The sequence below is a fragment of the Heptranchias perlo genome, unplaced genomic scaffold (genome assembly GCF_035084215.1).
Source record: "Heptranchias perlo isolate sHepPer1 unplaced genomic scaffold, sHepPer1.hap1 HAP1_SCAFFOLD_490, whole genome shotgun sequence".
NCBI classification, from domain to species: domain Eukaryota; kingdom Metazoa; phylum Chordata; class Chondrichthyes; order Hexanchiformes; family Hexanchidae; genus Heptranchias; species Heptranchias perlo.
In genome coordinates this window covers 130,259-152,067 of record NW_027139506.1, presented here as the reverse complement: position 1 = coordinate 152,067, position 21,809 = coordinate 130,259, and the positions used below count along the sequence as shown (strand labels likewise).

Genomic DNA, 21,809 nt, shown 5'->3' with positions numbered 1-21,809 from the left:
CAGGCTGGGCTGTGGTCTGAGACCCAGAGCCCAGGATTATGGCCTGATCGGAAATAAGGGATTGTTTTAACAACGGACTGTAAAAAGACAACTGCCCCTCGATCATTCCGCCCGGAAAACTCTCCTCCTTTCTCTCTCTCTCTCCTTTTGGGCAATAAATACCGGCCTCGCCAGCGACACCCACATCCCGAGAATTAATAAACACAAATGATTCTTTCAGAACAACATTCCTGAGAAATTGGCCGATGATAAATTCTGTGATTCAGATATTCCTAATTCTGATACAACAAACTACACAGTGACGGGGAATCACTCCCAGTGACGGGGAATCACTCCCGGTGACGGGGAATCACCCCCGGTGACGGGGATTCACTCCCGGTGACGGGGAATCACTCCCGGTGACGGGGAATCACTCCCGGTGACGGGGAATCACCCCCAGTGACGGGGAATCACTCCCCGTGACAGGGAATCACTCCCCGTGACAGGGAATCACCCCCAGAGACGGGGAATCACCCCCAGTGACGGGGAATCACTCCCAGTGACGGGGAATCACCCCCAGAGACGGGGAATCACCCCCAGTGACGGGGAATCACTCCCAGTGACGGGGAATCACCCCCAGTGACGGGGAATCACTCCCAGTGACGGGGAATCACCCCCAGTGACGGGGAATCACCCCCAGTGACGGGGAATCACCCCCAGAGACGGGGAATCACCCCCAGTGACGGGGAATCACTCCCAGTGACGGGGAATCACCCCCAGTGACGGGGAATCACTCCCAGTGACGGGGAATCACCCCCAGTGACGGGGAATCACTCCCAGTGACGGGGAATCACTCCCAGTGACGGGGAATCACCCCCAGTGACGGGGAATCACTCCCAGTGACGGGGAATCACTCCCAGTGACGGGGAATCACCCCCAGTGACAGGAAATCAATCCCAGTGACGGGGAATCACTCCCAGTGACGGGGAATCACTCCCAGTGACGGGGAATCACCCCCGGTGACAGGAAATCAATCCCAGTGACGGGGAATCACCCCCGGTGACGGGGAATCACTCCCGGTGACAGGAAATCACTCCCAGTGACGGGGAATCACTCCCAGTGACGGGGAATCACTCCCAGTGACGGGGAATCTCCCCCGGTGACAGGGAATCACCCCCGGTGACGGGGAATCACCCCCGGTGACGGGGAATCTCCCCCGGTGACGGGGAGTCTCCCCCAGTGACGGGGAATCTCCCCCAGTGACGGGGAATCTCCCCCAGTGAGGATAAGGTGGGATCTTACAGTTGTGTTTCCAATTCCTGTGTAGTTTTACAATTCAGGTCTCTAAATATTTTAGTGGTGTGAAGCTATTTTTAGTTAGACAGAGCGAGAATCATTCCTCGACACTACAGCGATATAATTAACCAGCTGTCTAACCGTCCAGCACAGAGTGCAGTGAGATGGAGCGCGTACAGTTTAATCAAAACTTATCCCTGAGAAAATTAGAGTGGATCGATATTCCTGGATTTCAAGACAGTGTCGAGGGAGCTTTACTCTGTATCTAATCCGTGCTGCACCTGCCCAGGGAGTGTTTGATGTGGGACAGTGTAGAGGGAGCTTTACTCTGTATCTAACCCGTGCTGTACCTGCCCTGGGAGTGTTTGATGGGACAGTGTAGAGGGAGCTTTACTCTGTATCTAACCCGTGCTTTACCTGCCCTGGGAGTGTTTGATGGGACAGTGTAGAGGGAGCTTTACTCTGTATCTAACCCGTGCTGTACCTGCCCTGGGAGTGTTTGATGGGACAGTGTAGAGGGAGCTTTACTCTGTATCTAACCCGTGCTGTACCTGCCCTGGGAGTGTTTGATGTGGGACAGTGTAGAGGGAGCTTTACTCTGTCTCTAACCCGTGCTGTACCTGCCCTGGGAGTGTTTGATGGGACAGTGTAGATGGGGCCTAACTCTGTATCAAACCCGTGTTGCTCTGTGCCCATTTCCAGGAGAACCCCTACATGTGCAACAACGAGTGTGACGCTCGCACGCCCGAGCTCGCACACCCCCCCGAGCTGATGCTGGATCACGAGGGCCGGATCCCAAACACCTTTTGGCAAAGCGTCTCCTGGAGGAGTTTCCCCGAGCCCCTCCTGGTCAATATCACCCTGTCCTGGGGCAAGACCATCGAGCTGACCGAGGATATCGTCATCACCTTCGAGTCGGGCCGGCCGGAGCAGATGGTCCTGGAGAAATCTCTGGACCACGGCCGGACGTGGCAGCCCTACCAGTTCTACGCTGCCGACTGCCTCAACTCCTTCGGGATGGAGCGGAGAACGGTCCGGGATCTGAGCCCAGCCTCGGTGCTGGACATCATCTGCACGGAGGAGGACTCCAGGGGCTACGTGTGGAAGGTGGACAAGACGGTCCGCTTCGAGATCAGCGAGCGGTTCGCCCTGTTCGGGGGGCCCCTTCTCCGCAACATGGCCTCGCTCTACGGCCAGCTGGACACCACCAAGGACCTGAGGGACTTCTTCACCCTGACCGACCTGCGGGTCAGGCTGCTCCGGCCGGCCACCGGGGCCACCAGCGTCGACCAGCTCAACCTCTCCAAATACTTCTACGCCATCTCCAACGTGGAGATTCACGGACGGTGAGAGCTCCTCGTCACCTCTGCTCAGGGTCACTGATCCCACACTTCACATCCAGGGGGCGCTGTATCAGGGCAAACATCTGGGGGACGGCCTATCAGGGCAAACATCTGGGGGACGGTCTATCAGGGCCAACATCTGGAGGGAACTCTATCAACAACAACAACTTGCAATTATATAGCCCCTTTAACAGAGTAAAACGTCCCAAGGTGCTTCACAGGAGCGATTATCAAACAAAAATTTGATACCGAGCCACAAAAGGAGATATTGGGACAGGAGACTAAAAGCTTGTTCGAAGAGGTAGGTTTTAAGGAGCGTCTCAAAGGAGGAGAGAGAGGGGGAGAGGGGGAGAGGTTTAGGGAGGGAATTCCAGAGCTTAGCTCCCAGGCAGCTGAAGGCACGGCCGCCAATCGTGGAGCGATTAAATTTGGGGATGTGCAAGAGGCCAGAATTGGAGAGATCTCGGAGGGTTGTAGGGCTGGAGGAGGTTACAGAGATAGGGAGGGGCGAGGCCATGGAGGGATTTGAAAACAAGGATGAGAATTTTAAAATCGAGGCGTTGCCAATGTAGGTCAGTGAGCACGGGGGTGATGGGAGAACGGGACTTGGTGTGAGTTAGGATACGGGCAGCAGAGTTAGCCTCAGACTGTGGCCGGGGAGAGGGATGGAGTCGGTGTCTGGGGAACGGAGTTTGAGGTGGGGACTGAAGACAATGGCTTCGGTCTTCCCAATATTTGATTGGAGGAAATTTGTGCTCCTCCAGTACTGGCTGTTGGAAAAGCAGCGTGACAAATCAGAGAGAGTGGAGGGGTCGAGAGAGGTGGGGGTGAGGTAGAGCTGGGTGTCGTCAGTGTACATGTGGAACCTGACGTTGTGTTTTCAGATGATGTCACCGGGGGGCAGCCTGTAGATGAGAAATTCTACACTCAGCATCTGGGAGACTCACTCGAGCTTTTAGTCCAGGAGAATCTTCAGACACTAATTCGAGAACAGGAACAGGAAAATGTTTACGCTGAGGTTAATTTGCCTCCAAGGAACTGTCTGGGTTTCTGCTTAGTTCAGCAAAAAGTGCCGAGAACAGCAAATGTGCTGAATGTGTGAGGACCAATCTGCAGATTTTGAAGCTTCACCTTCCCAGTGAGTTAAACGGCGGCCCGATGCTGTTAGCACAGAATCCCCGAGACCAGCGATCTCACACTTTACAACACAGAAACCCTCACAACACACTGGGCCTTTCCACATCGTATTTACTAAAGGGAAATCTTCATCACACTCACTGTTAATGTCAGCGATGCGATTGTGTCCTTTAGAACATTAAAAAATATATTTCACAAGGAGGTGATCCCAGACCGACCTTCCCCAGAAACTGTAAACTCCCATCACAGCAACTAAACCCTCTTCAATGTGATAATGACCAAAGAATCTGTTTTATGATGTTGGTTGGTGGATAAACATTGGTCAGGACACCGGGGAGAACTCCCCCGCTCTTCTTTGAAATAATGGCTGTGGGATCTTTTACGGCCACCTGAGAGGGCAGACAGGGCCTCGGTTTAAAGTCTCATTCAAAAGACACCAACACCAATAGTGCAGCACTCCCTCAGTACTGACCCTCCGACAGTGCAGCACTCCCTCAGTACTGACCCTCCGACAGTGCAGCACTCCCTCAGTACTGACCCTCCGACAGTGCAGCACTCCCTCAGTACTGACCCTCCGACAGTGCAGCACTCCCTCAGTACTGACCCTCCGACAGTGCAGCACTCCCTCAGTACTGACCCTCCGACAGTGCAGCACTCCCTCAGTACTGACCCTCTGACAGTGTAGCACTCCCTCAGTACTGACCCTCCGACAGTGCAGCACTCCCTCAGTACTGACCATCCGACAGTGCAGCACTCCCTCAGTACTGACCCTCCGACAGTGCGGCACTCCCTCAATACTGACCCTCCGACAGTGCGGCACTCCCTCAGTACTGACCCTCCGACAGTGCAGCACATCCTCAGTACTGCCCCTCCGACAGTGCAGCTCTCCCTCAGTACTGACCCTCCGACAGTGCAGCACTCCCTCAGTACTGACCCTCCGACAGTGCAGCACTCCCTCAGTACTGACCCTCCGACAGTGCAGCACTCCCTCAGTACTGACCCTCCGACAGTGCAGCACTCCCTCAGTACTGACCCTCCGACAGTGCAGCACTCCCTCAGTACTGACCCTCCGACAGTGCAGCACTCCCTCAGTACTGACCCTCCGACAGTGCAGCACTCCCTCAGTACTGACCCTCCGACAGTGCAGCACTCCCTCAGTACTGACACCGGGGAGTGCCGGCCTGGATTATTTGCTCAAGTCTCTGGAGCGGGGCTTGAACTTATGACCTTCTGTCTCAGAGGCGAGATCTCAATATCTCATTGCTGTTTGTGGGATCTTGCTGTGCGTAAATTGGCTGCTGTGTTCCCCACATTACAACAGTGACTACATTTCAAATTTACTTCATTGGCTGTAAAGCACTTTGGGACGTCCTGAGGTGGTGAAAGGCGCTGTGGAAATGGGAGTTCTTTCTCTTTTTAGGGTTGACCCATGTTCCTGGTCTCTGCTGCTCCAGTCAGTGGGAATTGCCCATGAGTGGGAATTGCCCATGAGTGGGAATTGCCCCGTGCTGGGAATTGATATGCTGGGAATTGTCCTGTGCTGGGAATCGCCCCGTGCTGGGAATCGCTCTGTACTGGGCTTGTCGTCCTGTGCAGTTCGGGCCTGAGATCTTGTCACTGGGTCCAGTTTGGGGAAAGGGGAGACTGTGTGAGGGGATCACAGGCTGCCCATGTTCTGCAGGAAGGGGTTTGCATCAGTTTAAAATTCTGCAATGACCTTTAACTGGGATCCAGGACCTTCCTGTGATGGAGACACCAGGAACCTAAGCTGGTAAAGGGAGAGCTGAGCCCCGGAGCAGAGAGTCCGGTGTGTAACGGAGCTGCTCGGGGTCATTTTAAACCAGCTTGTCCCCTTGTTTTTTTGCCAGGTGTAAGTGCAATCTTCACGCCAACAACTGTGTCCTGGAGAAGGGGAAGCTGAGTTGCGAGTGTGAGCACAACACGACGGGGCCGGACTGCGGGAGATGCAAGAAAGGCTTTCAAGGCCGGCCGTGGAGAGCCGGCTCGTACCTCCCGATCCCCAAAGGGACGGCCAATATCTGTGAGTAACGAGGGCTTCTCCGGCCCTGCCTGATACCGGCGGCACCTTGGGTTTCGGTTCAGATTTCATTCTAATTCCAACTCCCGGCAATGCACCGATTCCAAAATAGAAGCAAATGGATGTTTGTGAATGAATTAATGTGTAAACAGAGACTCAGAGCGGGAGATTGGACAGAGACAGAGAACAGGAATAAGGACTGACTCCAGGGGGAGGGGACCACGAGGGGGAGGGGAAGGGGGTCAGGAGGGGGGAGAAGGGTTCAGGAGGGGGGAGAAGGGGGTCAGGAGGGGGGAGAAGGGGTTCAGGAGGGGGGAGAAGGGGTTCAGGAGGGGGGAGAAGGGGGTCAGGAGGGGGGAGAAGGGGGTCAGGAGGGGGGGAGAAGGGGTTCAGGAGGGGGAGAAGGGGTTCCGGAGGGGGGAGAAGGGGTTCAAGAGGGGGGAGAAGAGGTTCCGGAGGGGGGAGAAGGGGTTCAAGAGGGGGGAGAAGAGGTTCCGGAGGGGGGAGAAGGGGTTCCGGAGGGGGGAGAAGGGGTTCAGGAGTGGGGAGAAGAGGGTTCAGGAGGGGGGAGAAGGGGGTCAGGAGGGGGGAGAAGGGGTTCAGGAGGGGGAGAAGGGGTTCAAGAGGGGGGAGAAGGGGTTCCGGAGGGGGGAGAAGAGGTTCCGGAGGGGGGAGAAGGGGTTCCGGAGGGGGGAGAAGGGGTTCAGGAGGAGGGAGAAGCGGTTCAGGAGGGGGGAGAAGGGGTTCAGGAGTGGGGAGAAGGGGGTTCAGGAGTGGGCAGAAGGGGTTCAGGAGGGGGGAGAAGGGGTTCCGGAGGGGGGAGAAGGGGTTCAGGAGGGGGGAGAAGGGGTTCAGGAGGGGGAGAAGCGGTTCCGGAGGGGGGAGAAGGGGTTCAGGAGGGGGAGAAGGGGTTCAGGAGGGGGGAGAAGCGGTTCCGGAGGGGGGAGAAGGGGTTCAGGAGGGGGGAGAAGGGGTTCAGGAGGGGGGAGACGAGGTTCCGGAGGGGGGAGAAGGGGTTCAGGAGGGGGGGAGAAGGGGTTCAGGAGGGGGAGAAGGGGTTCCGGAGGGGGGAGAAGGGGTTCCGGAGGGGGGTGATGGTCGATCCCCGGGGTGTGAATTTCCCCGTGGCCCCTTTTTCTGTCGATTCCCTGATTCCAGGAGCCGGTTGAACGGAGGCGGCGATGGCGGCCCTGCCTTCCCACAATGCAGCGCGGCGGAGAAAAGGCCCCATCGAGAGCCCGGGCCCTGCTGCACTCTGGGAGATTGAGTCCCCTGACCCCGTGACCCCGGGGGCCGGATGTTGGCCACTGGTTGTCACTGTCCGGATGGGGAGGGGCGGAGCTGTCTGACCCTCCTCAGGCGAAGCCTCCATTCCCTCAAGGTGGGGCTCACTCTGGAATTACCACCTCCTGTATTATCCCCAACCCTCAACCCCTCCCCCTCCCCAACCCCTCCCTCTCCCCCTCCCCAACCCCTCCCCCTCCCCAACCCCTCCCTCCTCCCCCCAACCCTTCTCCTTGCCCTCCTCCATCACTCTCCCTCCATTCCGCTCCCCCTCCACTCCCCCAATGCTTCTCCCCCTCCCCAAATGCTCCCCTCCCCCTCCCCTTTCCCCATCCCCCTCCCCCGTCCAAACCACCTCCTCTCCCCCTCCTCCCTGCTCTCCCCCCTCCACTCCACTCCCCCCCATCTCGCCCCGTCCTCCCTCCTCTCCCTCCCCCTCCCCCTCCTCACCCCCCTCCCCCTCCCTTCACTCTGAAGAAATCTCCTTTCACTGTCATGTGTTTACGTTGCGTTCTCACACATTGTTCCACTAAAATACTTTATAATCCGTGTTCGACACAAACACCTGAACTCAGGCCCTGATTTTTGTTTCCGTTTCCCTCTCCAGGCCTCCCGAACACCGTCACCAGTGACCGTAAGTAGGACCTACGCTCTCTGACCTGTGACCTGCTGACCCAGAGCCCATTTCTGTATCTGGAGCGAACCTTCCCCTCGACCCCCCCCTCGTGTCTCACTGACCGTGGAACAGGTGTAGGTGTGAACAGGGAGTGAGTGTGGAACAGGTGTCGGTGTGAACAGGGACTGAGTGTGGAACAGGTGTAGGTGTGAACAGGGACTGAGTGTGGAACAGGTGTAGGTGAACAGGGACTGAGTGTGGAACAGGTGTAGGTGTGAACAGGGACTGAGTGTGGAACAGGTGTGGGTGTGAACAGGGACTGAGTGTGGAACAGGTGCAGGTGTGAACAGGGAGTGAGTGTGGAACAGGTGTAGGGTGAACAGGGACTGAGTGTGGAACAGGTGTGGGTGTGAACAGGGACTGAGTGTGGAACAGGTGTAGGTGTGAACAGGGAGTGAGTGTGGAACAGGTGCAGGTGTGAACAGGGACTGAGTGTATTTGTGGAAAGCTGTCTGGTTCCTGATACCGAGATCAATCGGGACCTGTTGTAATCCCGTTCTCCCAGATACAGAAATGGGAACTGGACGAGTGTCTCTCGGCCTCAATCTCTTCACCTTCGTTTCCCGTATTTTGCATGAACTCGTTCCCGTTTATTTAACCCTTCGCATGCTGTCCATCTCATTCCAAACCATCGGCTACATTGAGCACCCAAATCAGCACCCATACTGACCGGGAGCAGAGTGTCCATAACTCCCCGTACTGACCGGGAGCAGAGTGTCCATAACTCCCCGTACTGACCGGGAGCAGAGTGTCCATAACTCCCCGTACTGACCGGGAGCAGAGTGTCCATAACTCCCCGTACTGACCGGGAGCAGAGTGTCCATAACTCCCCGTACTGACCGGGAGCAGAGTGTCCATAACTCCCCGTACTGACCGGGAGCAGAGTGTCCATAACTCCCCGTACTGACCGGGAGCAGAGTGTCCATAACTCCCCGTACTGACCGGGGACAGAGTGTCCATAACTCCCCGTACTGACCGGGAGCAGAGTGTCCATAACTCCCCGTACTGACCGGGGACAGAGTGTCCATAACTCCCCGTACTGACCGGGGACAGAGTGTCCATAACTCCCCGTACTGACCGGGAGCAGAGTGTCCATAACTCTCCGTACTGACCGGGAGCAGAGTGTCCATAACTCCCCGTACTGACCGGGAGCAGAGTGTCCATAACTCCCCGTACTGACCGGGAGCAGAGTGTCCATAACTCTCCGTACTGACCGGGAGCAGAGTGTCCATAACTCCCCGTACTGACCGGGAGCAGAGTGTCCATAACTCCCCGTACTGACCGGGAGCAGAGTGTCCATAACTCCCCGTACTGACCGGGACAGAGTGTCCATAACTCCCCGTACTGACCGGGACAGAGTGTCCATAACTCCCCGTACTGACCGGGAGCAGAGTGTCCATAACTCCCCGTACTGACCGGGAGCAGAGTGTCCATAACTCCCCGTACTGACCGGGAGCAGAGTGTCCATAACTCCCCGTACTGACCGGGACAGAGTGTCCATAACTCCCCGTACTGACCGGGACAGAGTGTCCATAACTCCCCGTACTGACCGGGTCAGAGTGTCCATAACTACTGATACTGACCGGGAGCAGAGTGTCCATAACTCCCCGTACTGACCGGGACAGAGTGTCCATAACTCCCCGTACTGACCGGGAGCAGAGTGTCCATAACTCCCCGTACTGACCGGGAGCAGAGTGTCCATAACTCCCCGTACTGACCGGGAGCAGAGTGTGCATAACTCCCCGTACTGACCGGGAGCAGAGTGTCCATAACTCCCCGTACTGACCGGGAGAGAGTGTCCATAACTCCCCGTACTGACCGGGAGCAGAGTGTCCATAACTCCCCGTACTGACCGGGAGCAGAGTGTCCATAACTCCCCGTACTGACCGGGTCAGAGTGTCCATAACTACTGATACTGACCGGGAGCAGTGTGTCCATAACTCCCCGTACTGACCGGGACAGAATGTCCATAACTCCCCGAAATGACGGGGACAGAGTGTCCATAACTCCCCGTACTGACCGGGAGCAGAGTGTCCATAACTCCCCGTACTGACCGGGAGCAGAGTGTCCATAACTCCCCGTACTGACCGGGTCAGAGTGTCCATAACTACTGATACTGACCGGGAGCAGTGTGTCCATAACTCCCCGTACTGACCGGGACAGAATGTCCATAACTCCCCGAAATGACGGGGACAGAGTGTCCATAACTCCCCGTACTGACCGGGAGCAGAGTGTCCATAACTCCCCGTACTGACCGGGAGCAGAGTGTCCATAACTCCCCGTACTGACCGGGAGCAGAGTGTCCATAACTCCCCGTACTGACCGGGAGCAGAGTGTCCATAACTCCCCGTACTGACCGGGAGCAGAGTGTCCATAACTCCCCGTACTGACCGGGAGAGAGTGTCCATAACTCCCCGTACTGACCGGGAGCAGAGTGTCCATAACTCCCCGTACTGACCGGGAGCAGAGTGTCCATAACTCCCCGTACTGACCGGGAGCAGAGTGTCCATAACTCCCCGTACTGACCGGGACAGAGTGTCCATAACTCCCCGTACTGACCGGGACAGAGTGTCCATAACTCCCCGTACTGACCGGGACAGAGTGTCCATAACTCCCCGTACTGACCGGGACAGAGTGTCCATAACTCCCCGTACTGACCGGGACAGAGTGTCCATAACTCCCCGTACTGACCGGGACAGAGTGTCCATAACTCCCCGTACTGACCGGGACAGAGTGTCCATAACTCCCCGTACTGACCGGGACAGAGTGTCCATAACTCCCCGTACTGACCGGGACAGAGTGTCCATAACTCCCCGTACTGACCGGGACAGAGTGTCCATAACTCCCCGTACTGACCGGGACAGAGTGTCCATAACTCCCCGTACTGACCGGGACAGAGTGTCCATAACTCCCCGTACTGACCGGGACAGAGTGTCCATAACTCCCCGTACTGACCGGGACAGAGTGTCCGTATCACAGTCCGATACTGGACAGGAACATGTGCGATGCTGGGACTGGGACTGGGACTGGGACACCCTGGAGTTCTATGAAACGTTACACTTTGGACCCGAACCTGCCCCTTTCCTGCCCAGGTACAGCCAGAACCAACATGAAAAAACAGACCATCAAAACCTTCATCACTGGCACAAACTTAACGAAAGATAAACTCGTTCTAATGTCTTCAATGATTATCTATTTTGTCCTTAATGACTGAAGGTGGTTGTTACTGGATTCAGTCTCGCTGAATAATAACAGGGAGACTCAGTCAGATACTGGATTGCACAGTTTGTCTTTCAAACACTCAACCTACTCGAATTACTGAAATCCCATAATAACAGCCTGTCACCGGCCTCCCCCCATTAAATCATCGGCTCCACAGACCAGATTCCAGCTAATTATCGTTCGCTCGGCTTCGAGCTCCAACCCGGGCAGTGATTCGACCCGGAGAAGCGATTGATTGAACCGACATTGGCTCCCGGTCCAGCAACGCCTCGCAATTAAAATTCTCATCCTCACCTTCAAATCCCTCCCTGGCCTCGCCCCTCCCTATCTCTGTAACCTCCTCCAGCCCCTCGCCCCTCCCTATCTCTGTAACCCCCTCCAGCCCCACACCCCTCCCTATCTCTGTAACCCCCTCCAGCCCCTCGCCCCTCCCAATCTCTGTAACCTCCTCCAGCCCGACACCCCTCCCTATCTCTGTAACCTCCTCCAGCCCCTCGCCCCTCCCTATCTCTGTAACCCCCTCCAGCCCCTCCCCATCTCTGTAACCCCCTCCAGCCCCTCACCCCTCCCAATCTCTGTAACCTCCTCCAGCCCTACACCCCTCCCGCTCTCTGTAACCTCCCCCAGCCCTACACACCACCCTATCTCTGTAACCTCCTCCAGCCCCTCACCCCGCCCTATCTCTGTAACCTCCTCCAGCCCCTCGCCCCTCCCTATCTCTGTAACCTCCTCCAGCCCTACACCCCTCCCTATCTCTGTTACCCCCTCCAGCCCTACACCCCTCCCTATCTCTGTAACCTCCTCCAGCCCCTCACCCCTCCCTATCTCTGTAACCTCCTCCAGCCCTACACCCCTCCCTATCTCTGTTACCCCCTCCAGCCCTACACCCCTCCCTATCTCTGTAACCTCCTCCAGCCCCTCACCCCTCCCTATCTCTGTAACTTCCTGCAGCCCCTCACCCCTCCCTATCTCTGTAACTTCCTCCAGTCCTACACCCCTCCCTATCTCTGTAACCCCCTCCAGCCCGACACCCCTCCCTATCTCTGTAACCTCCTCCAGCCCTACACCCCTCCTGATCTCTGTAACTTCCTCCAGTCCTACACCCCTCCCTATCTCTGTAACTTCCTCCAGTCCTACACCCCTCCCTATCTCTGTAACCTCCTCCAGCCCTACACCCCCCCCTATCTCTGTAACTTCCTCCAGTCCTACACCCTTCCCTATCTCTGTAACCCCCTCCAGCCCGACACCCCTCCCTATCTCTGTAACCTCCTCCAGCCCGACACCCCTCCCTATCTCTGTAACCTCCTCCAGCCCTACACCCCTCCCTATCTCTGTAACCTCCTCCAGCTCTGCACCCCTCCGAGATCTCTGCGCTCCTCCAATTCTGGCCTCTTGTCCATCCCCGATTTCCTTTGCTCCGCCATTGGCGGCCGTGCCTTCAGCTGCCGAGGCCCTGAGCTCTGGAATTCCCTCCATAAACCTCTCCACCTCTTCCCCCTCTCTCTCCTCCTTTAAAATGTTCATCAAAACCCACCTCTTTGATGAAACTTTTGGTCACCTGTCCGAATATCTCGTGATGTGGCTCGGTGTTAAATTCTGTTTGATAATCGCTCCTGTGAAGGGCCTGGGGACGTTTTACTACGTTAAAGGCGCTATATAAATGCAGGTTGTTGTTATTATCTGTGGGCGAGGGTCAGAAACTGTGACCGTTTGTTCAGATTGAATAGAATCATAGAATCATAGGATCATAGAAGTTACAACATGGAAACAGGCCCTTCGGCCCAACATGTCCATGTCGCCCAGTTTATACCACTAAGCTAGTCCCAGTTGCCTGCACTTGGCCCATATCCCTCTATACCCATCTTACCCATGTAACTGTCCAAATGCTTTTTAAATGACAAAATTGTACCCGCCTCTACTGCTGCCTCTGGCTGCTCGTTCCAGACACTCACCACCCTTTGAGTGAAAAAATTGCCCCTCTGGACCCTTTTGTATCTCTCCCCTCTCACCTTAAATCTATGCCCCCTCGTTATAGACTCCCCTACCTTTGGGAAAAGATTTTGACTATCGACCTTATCTATGCCCCTCATTATTTTATAGACTTCTATAAGATCACCCCTTAACCTCCTACTCTCCAGGGAAAAAAGTCCCAGTCCATCTAACCTCTCCCTATAAGTCAAACCATCAAGTCCCGGTAGCATCCTAGTAAATCTTTTCTGCACTCTTTCTAGTTTAATAATATCCTTTCTGTAATTGAGTGACCAGAACTGTACACAGTATTCCAAGTGTGGCCTTACCAATGTCCTGTACAACTTCAACAAGACATCCCAACTCCTGTATTCAATGTTCTGACCAATGAAACCAAGCATGCCGAATGCCTTCTTCACCACCCTATCCACCTGTGACTCCACTTTCAAGGAGCTATGAACCTGTACTCCTAGATCTCTTTGTTCTATAACTCTCCCCAACGCCCTACCATTAACGGAGTAGGTCCTGGCCCGATTCGATCTACCAAAATGCATCACCTCACATTTATCTAAATTAAGCTCCATCTGCCATTCATCGGCCCACTGGCCCAATTTATTAAGGTCCTGTTGCAATCCTAGATAACCTTCTTCACTGTCCACAATGCCAATAATCTTGGTGTCATTTGCAAACTTACTAAACATGCCTCCTAAATTCTCATCCAAATCATTAATATAAATAACAAATAACAGCGGACCCAGCACCGATCCCTGAGGTACACCGCTGGACACAGGCCTCCAGTTTGAAAAACAACCCTCTACAACCACCCTCTGTCTTCTGTCGTCAAGCCAATTTGGTATCCAATTGGCTACCTCACCTTGGATCCCATGAGATATAACCTTATGTAAAAAATATATTTTTAACTGAGCAACTTGACCCCTGCAAGAAGGAATTTGTTTTTATTGAAGTTTGTGAGACTCAGTTCGGAGACACAGTCAGTCGTGGGGATGGGAGCAGGAAGTTACAAAGGGACATGGACAGACTGAGTGAGTGGGCAAAACTGAGGCAGATGGAGTTCAATGTGGACAAGATATATTGGCCCTGGAGGGGGTGCAGCGCAGATTCACCAGAATGATACCGGGGCTAAAAGGGTTAAATTAAGAGGACAGGTTACATAAACCAGGCTTGTATTCCCTCGAGTTTAGAAGATTGAGGGGTGATCAGATCAAGGTGTTTAAAATGATTCAACGATTTGATAGGGCAGATAAAGAGAAACTATTTCCTCTGGTGGGAGAGTCCAGAACAAGGGGGAATAATCTTAAAATTAGAGCTCGGCCGTTCAGGGGTGATGTCAGGAAGCATTTCTTCACACAAAGGGGAGTGGAAATCTGGAACTCTCTCCCCCAAAAGGCTGTGGATGCTGGGAGTCAATTGGAGCTTTCAAGTCTGAGATCGATAGATTTTTGTTGGGTGAGGGTATTGAGGGATATGGAGCAAAGGAGGGTGAATGGAGTTGAGGTACAGATCAGCCATGATCTTATATGAACAGCAGAACAGGCTCGAGGGGTTGAAAGGCCTCCTCCTGTTCCTGTGTAACAGGCTCGAGGGGCTGAATGGCCTCCTCCTGTTCCTGTGCAACAGGCTCGAGGGGCTGAATGGCCTCCTCCTGTTCCTGTGTAATAGACTGGAGGGGCTAAATGGCCTCCTCCTGTTCCTGTGTAACAGGCTCAAGGGGCTGAATGGCCTCCTCTGTTCCTGTGTAACAGGCTCGAGGGGCTGAATGGCCTCCTCCTGTTCCTGTGTAACAGGCTCGAGGGGCTGAATGGCCTCCTCCTGTTCCTGTGTAACAGGCTCGAGGGGCTGAATGGCCTCCTCCTGTTCCTGTGCAACAGGCTCGAGGGACTGAATGGCCTCCTCTGTTCCTGTGTAACAGGCTCAAGGGGCTGAATGGCCTCCTCCTGTTCCTGTGTAACAGGCTCGAGGGGCTGAATGGCCTCCTCCTGTTCCAATATCCTGTGGATAGTGAGGTTTCACTGCTGACATCATCTTTAAAAAAAATCTATCAGCTGAAAAGTAACTTCTGGCAGGAAATCATTACAAACATCTGTCTGACCCCAGCAGATTGAAATCATTGCAAACATCTGTCTGACCCCAGCAGATTGAAATCATTACAAACATCTGTCTGACCCCAGCAGATTAAAATCATTACAAACATCTGTCTGACCCCAGCAGATTGAAATCATTACAAACATCTGTCTGACCCCAGCAGATTGAAATCATTACAACATCTGTCTGACCCCAGCAGATTGAAATCTGTGACGATTTTCAGAAATATTTGTTGGGTTTTGATGGAAGTGTCTGGTTGCTTGTCTCTCGGACCCACTCACTGTCCCGTGCAGTCTCGAGTCGATATGTTTGTGCGCACAGTACAGATGTTCTGTTCAGACCGCGCGTTGTTCTCCATCTGGGATTAATCTTTGCTGATTTCTCCTGACGCAGCTCATCCAAAGCAAGGTCAGACACGGCCAAGTATCTCATCACTCGGGGTCACTAACACAAAGCAAGGTCAGACACGGCCAAGTATCTCATCACTGGAGGTCACTAACACAAAGCAAGGTCAGACACGGCCAAGTATCTCATCACTAGAGGTCACTGACACAAAGCAAGGTCAGACACGGCCAAGTATCTCATCACTGGAGGTCACTAACACAAAGCAAGGTCAGACACGGCCAAGTATCTCATCACTCGGGGTCACTAACACAAAGCAAGGTCAGACACGGCCAAGTATCTCATCACTGGAGGTCACTAACACAAAGCAAGGTCAGACACGGCCAAGTATCTCATCACTGGGGGTCACGAACACGAAGTAAGGTCAGACACGGCCAAGTATCTCATCACTGGAGGTCACGAACACAAAGCAAGGTCAGACACGGCCAAGTATCTCATCACTCGAGGTTACCAACACAAAGTAAGGGAGGAGCTCTCAAACAATGCTACTGGCTTACAGCAGAAAGATGAAGAAAGAAAGACTTGCATTTATATAGCGCCTTTCACAATCTCAAGACATCCCAATGTACTTTACAGCCAAAGAAGTACTTTTGAAGTGTGGTCACTGTTGTAATGTAGGAAACGCGGCAGAAAATTTGCGCACAGCAAGATCCCACAAACAGCAATAAATAAAGAGCAGATAATTTATTTTTAGTGACGTTGAGTTGAGGGATAAATATTGGCCAGGACAACGGGGAGAACTACCTTGCTCTTCGAAATACTGCCATGAGATCTTTTACGTCCACCTGAGAGGGTGGACAGGGCCTCGGTTTAATGTTTCATTCGAAAGACTGGACTTCCGACAATGCAGCACTCCCTCATTACTGCCCCTCCGACAGCGCAGCACTCCCTCATTACTGCCCCTCCGACAGTGCAGCACTCCCTCATTACTGCCCCTCCGACAGTACAGCACTCCCTCATTACTGCCCCTCCGACAGTACAGCACTCCCTCATTACTGCCCCTCCGACAGTGCAGCACTCCCTCATGACTGCCCCTCCGACAGGACAGCACTCCCTCATTACTGCCCCTCCGACAATACAGCACTCCCTCATTACTGCCCCTCCGACAGTACAAAACTCCTTCATTACTGCCCCTCCGACAGTACAGCACTCCCTCAGTGCAGCGCTCCCTCATTACTGCCCCTCCGACAGTGCAGCACTCCCTCATTACTGCCCCTCCGACAGTGCAGCACTCCCTCATTACTGCCCCTCCGACAGTACAACACTCCTTCATTACTGCCCCTCCGACAGTACAGCACTCCCTCAGTGCAGCGCTCCCTCATTACTGCCCCTCCGACAATGCAGCACTCCCTCATTACTGCCCCTCCGACAGTGCAGCACTCCCTCATTACTGCCCCTCCGACAGTGCAGCACTCCCTCATTACTGCCCCTCCGACAGTGCAGCACTCCCTCATTACTGCACCTCCGACAATACAGCACTCCCTCATTACTGCCCCTCCGACAATACAGCACTCCCTCATTACTGCCCCTCCGACAGTGCAGCACTCCCTCATTACTGCCCCTCCGACAGTACAGCACTCCCTCATTACTGCCCCTCCGACAGTACAGCACTCCCTCATTACTGCCCCTCCAACAGTACAGCACTCCCTCATTACTGCCCCTCCGACAGTACAGCACTCCCTCATTACTGCCCCTCCGACAGTACAGCACTCCCTCATTACTGCCCCTCCGACAGTGCAGCACTCCCTCAGCACTGACCCTCCGACAGTACAGCACTCCCTCATTACTGCCCCTCCGACAGTACAGCACTCCCTCATTACTGCCCCTCCGACAGTGCAGCACTCCCTCAGTACTGACCCTCCGACAGTACAGCACTCCCTCATTACTGCCCCTCCAATAGTACAGCACTCCCTCATTACTGCCCCTCCGACAGTACAGCACTCCCTCATTACTGCCCCTCCGACAGTACAGCACTCCCTCATTACTGCCCCTCCGACAGTACAGCACTCCCTCATTACTGACCCTCCGACAGTACAGCACTCCGAGTGTTGGCCTGGATTTTGGGCTGAAGTCTCTGGAGTGGGGCTTGACCCAATGACCTTCTGACTCCGCGGTGAGAGTGCCGCCCACTGAGCCACACCACCGGACTCTATAAACCCTGGAACGTTCCCATCCATCGCCATCTGCCTGATTCCATGTGACCGTATCGAGCCAGGAGTCTGATGTTCTCCCCTCACTGCTAAAAGTCTCAGTGTCTCCCCTCCCTCCCATTCCAGACATTTCCTCTCCGCCTCTCATTCCTGCAGCATGTGACCCGCTAGCAGTTTGCGACCCGTCTACGTCCTGTCTCCGTCCCGTCTACACTTTCTGTCTTTTCCTTGCAAGACTGTGAATGTTTCGGCCACTCGAACCGGTGCAGTTACATCGAGCTGCTCACCACCACCATTTGCGTGAGCTGTAAGCACAACACGAGAGGCCGACACTGCCAGTTGTGCCGACTGGGCTATCACCGAAACCCGTCAGCAGAGCTGGACCATCACAACGTTTGCCTCGGTCAGTTCCTGTTACAATCTCCGCTCTCGCCTCCTTCCTTCACCCTTCAGATTTCAGCCCAAAACAAGATAAAGAAACAAAAAGGAACCTGCGATAGGGCTGAGCAAAAGGAATCAGCTCCCCTTTCCCCAGAGATCAGACCCGGTCCGACCTTTCCCCAGAGATCAGACCCGGTCCGACCTTTCCCCAGAGATCAGACCCGGTCCGACCTTTCCCCAGAGATCAGACCCGGTCCGACCTTTCCCCAGAGATCAGACCCGGTCCGACCTTTCCCCAGAGATCAGACCCGGTCCGACCTTTCCCCAGAGATCAGACCCGGTCCGACCTTTCCCCGGAGATCAGACCCGGTCCGACCTTTCCCCGGAGATCAGACCCGGTCCGACCTTTCCCCAGAGATCAGACCCGGTCCGACCTTTCCCCAGAGATCAGACCCGGTCCGACCTTTCCCCGGGGATCAGACCCGGTCCGACCTTTCCCCGGAGATCAGACCCGGTCCGACCTTTCCCCGGAGATCAGACCCGGTCCGACCTTTCCCCAGAGATCAGACCCGGTCCGACCTTTCCCCAGAGATCAGACCCGGTCCGACCTTTCCCCGGGGATCAGACCCGGTCCGACCTTTCCCCGGAGATCAGACCCGGTCCGACCTTTCCCTAGCGATGCGGCCTGGCCCTGAGGTAAATTGAAAGCCCTGTGTTGTGACGATATAATCATTGCTTCCCTGTCTCCATTGTTTTTCTGGAATTTGTATGTTGTTTGTTCTCTCGGCAAACGAACATCCTTCATCGTAGCAGCATCACTCGCCTCTGCTCAATGTTACCCTCCCCCATTGTCCAACATCAATGTTCTCTCTCCATTTCCTCATCTCCTTCCCATTCTCCACACATAGAATTACAGAGAATGTTACAGCACAGAAACAGGCCATTCGGCCCAACTGGTCTGTGCCGGTGTTTATGCTCCACACGTGGCTCCTCCCACCTTACTTCATCTCATCCTATCAGCATATCCTTCTATTCCTTTCTCCCTCATGTGTTTATCCAGCTTCCCCTTAAATGCAACTATGCTATTTGCCTCAACTACAGTGAGTTCCACATTCTCACCACTCTCTGGATCGAGAAGTTTCTCCTGAATTCCTTATTGGATTTATTAATGACAGTCTTATATTTACAGCCTCTCGTTTTGGTCTCCCCCACAAGTGGAAACATCTTCTCTCCGTCTATCTTATCAAACCCTGTCTTAATTTTGAAGACCTCTATCAGGTCACCCCTCAGTCTTCTCTTTTCTTGAGAAAAGAGCCCCAGCCTGTTCCATCTTTCCTGATATTTATAACCTCTCAGTTCTGGTATCACCCTGATGAATTTTTGCACCCTCTCCAGTGTCTCTCTATCCTTTTTATAATATGGAGACCAGAACTGTGCACAGTTCTCCAAGTGTGGTCTAACCAAGGTTCTGTACAAGTTTAACATAACCTCTCTGATTGTGAATTCTCTCCCTCTAATAATGAACCCCGGAGCTTGGTTTGCTTTTTATGGTCTTGTTAACCTGCGTTAATTGTGTGCAGTCGCCCCAAGGAGTGGAACACGGGCCGTGTCCAATCAGTGTGTGGACGATTGACGCTGTTTGTAAACTGTTGGAGACTTGTTTCCCCCCAGAGTCGGCTCGTCCCCTGTCCTGGGCCCGAGTCATTTGTGTCCCTGAGGTTGTGTCGATGGGTTTTATTGGGAACAGCCATGTGCAGTGTGTGTGTTGTCTTGTTTCTGCAGACTGTCAGTGTCACCCCTATGGCTCACTCCATGATCGCTGTAATGAGACGGGATATTGTGACTGTAAGGAGGGGACAGCAGGGCCCAAGTGTGACAAGTGCCTGCCCGGATATTACTGGCACAGGGGCTGCCGAGGTAAGTAACCGTTCCAGCACCAGACCCTCCCTCACTCCGCCTGGCTCCTGTGTGTCAGGGTCAGCAGTGGATCCGATAGCAGAGATACCAGGGGGGGAAAGACAAAGGCTTTTAGACAAGGAACCCTCCTGGGTTCCCCCATCACCCTGAGAAACAATTAGTGGCACAGCTCCTCGCAAAGGGAGGGACTGGAGTTCAGTGAGGAGCATTTCATAGAATCAGACAGCACACAAGGAGGCCATTCAGCCCATCGAGGCAGTGCTGGCTCTTTGAAAGAGCGATCCTATTAGTCTCACTCCCCCTGCTCTTTCCCCATAGCCCTGCAAATTTTTCCCCTTCAAGTATTTATTCAATTATCTTTTGAAAGTTATTATTGAATCTGCTTCCAGATCAGAACAACTCACTGTGTAAAAACATTCACCTCATCTCCCCTCTGGTTATTTTGCCAATTACCTTAAATCTGTGTCCTCTGGTTATTGACCCTCCTGCCAGTGGAAACAGTTTCTCCTTATTTACTCTATTAAAACCCCTCATAATTTTTAACCCCTCTATTAAATCTCCCCTTAACCTTCTCTGTTCTGAGGAGAACAATCCCAGCTTCTCCAGTCTCTCCACATAACTGAAGTCCCTCATCCCTGGTACCATTCTGGTAAATCTCCTCTGCACCCTCTCCAAGGCCTTGACATCTTTCCTAAAGTGCGGTGCCCAGAATTGGACACAATAATTTGACACAGAATTTAACCCTCAGTCTCTCCTTCAGTATTTAACCATCAATTTAGTCCTGTTCACCCATCACCCCTGTGATCTCTGGCCTACATTGGCTCCCGGTCCAGCAACACCTCAATTTTAAGATTCACATCCTCACATTGAAATCCCTCCGTTGCCTCGCCCCTCCCTATCTCTGTAACCTCCTTCAGCCCGACACCCCTCCGAGATCTCTGCGCTCCCCCAATTCTGGCCTCTTGCACATCCCCCATTTCCTTCGCCCCACCATTGGCGGCCGTGCCTTCAGCTGTCTGGACCCGAAACTCTGGAATTCCCCTCAAACCTCTCCGCCTCTCCCCCTCTCTCTCCTCCTTTAAGACCCTCCTTAAAATCTACCTCTTTGACCAAGCTTTTGGTCTCCTATCCTAATATCTCCTTATGTGGTTCAGTGTTAATTTTTGTCTGATTTACGCTCCTGTGAAGCACCTTGGGCCGTTTTACTACGTTAAAGGCGCTATATAAATGCAAGTAGTTGTTGTTGTAAAAGTGAAACACTGGGAGCGGCGACAGTTCAAACAATCTCTGAGGTCAGGAGATTTTCAGTGACCTGACGTTTCTTTTCTCTGACCTCTTGCAGCCGGCGTGTGCGATAACTTGCTGACGCGGTGTCAGAACGGAGGAGTGTGCGAGGACAATGGGAGGTGTCGCTGTCCCGCTCCCTACACCGGGCTCCTGTGTGAGAAAGGCCAGTGTGGGAAGGAAGCAGGAGGGTGTGTCTCCCAATCCCCCCGGGACCCCACCTTACACCGGGTGCTGCTGTCACTCACTGCGCTGCTCACCACCGCTAACGGACGCCCGGCGCTCTGACCCGCTTCCAGCGCCACGGACGCTCACGGGAAGGTGCAAAGAGCGGAGGAGAATCCAGCGTTTACTGCGTCCCCGTTAAACACGGTCCCCGCCCTCCGGCCCGGGAAAGGCAAACTGTAACCCAGGCCTGAGCCCACCCACCCACCCACCGAGCCCGACTGTATCTCCGAGCCCTGAAGGAATGGGCAGTCAGTGGGGACTGTACTTTCAGACCCCCCGCCGGAGGGAGGGAGGGAGGGAGGGAGGCAGCTGCTAATATTCATTCTCCAATCGCCAGCCTGGCCTCGGATGGCCAGCTTTGGGAAAGAAGAAAGAAAGAAAGACTTGCATTTATATAGCGC

General features: G+C 54.1%; 1 protein-coding gene across 2 annotated transcripts; it reads left to right on the top strand.

Annotated features, from left to right (window-relative positions):
• Nucleotides 1-1,983: 1,983 nt before the first annotated feature.
• On the top strand, nucleotides 1,984-21,659 carry LOC137313925 (netrin-G1-like). Of its 2 annotated transcripts, XM_067979647.1 has the most exons (6): nucleotides 1,984-2,621; nucleotides 5,624-5,796; nucleotides 7,685-7,711; nucleotides 17,834-18,001; nucleotides 19,762-19,896; nucleotides 21,239-21,659. In XM_067979647.1, exons 1-6 carry the CDS (start codon nucleotides 1,990-1,992, stop codon nucleotides 21,466-21,468), a joined length of 1,365 nt encoding a protein of 454 aa, XP_067835748.1. In that variant the 5' UTR covers nucleotides 1,984-1,989; the 3' UTR covers nucleotides 21,469-21,659. The 2 variants fall into 2 exon arrangements, with proteins under 2 accessions (XP_067835748.1, XP_067835747.1); XM_067979646.1 differs by lacking the exon at nucleotides 17,834-18,001 and having other exon boundaries at nucleotides 1,990-2,621.
• The last annotated feature ends 150 nt before the right edge of the window (nucleotides 21,660-21,809 follow it).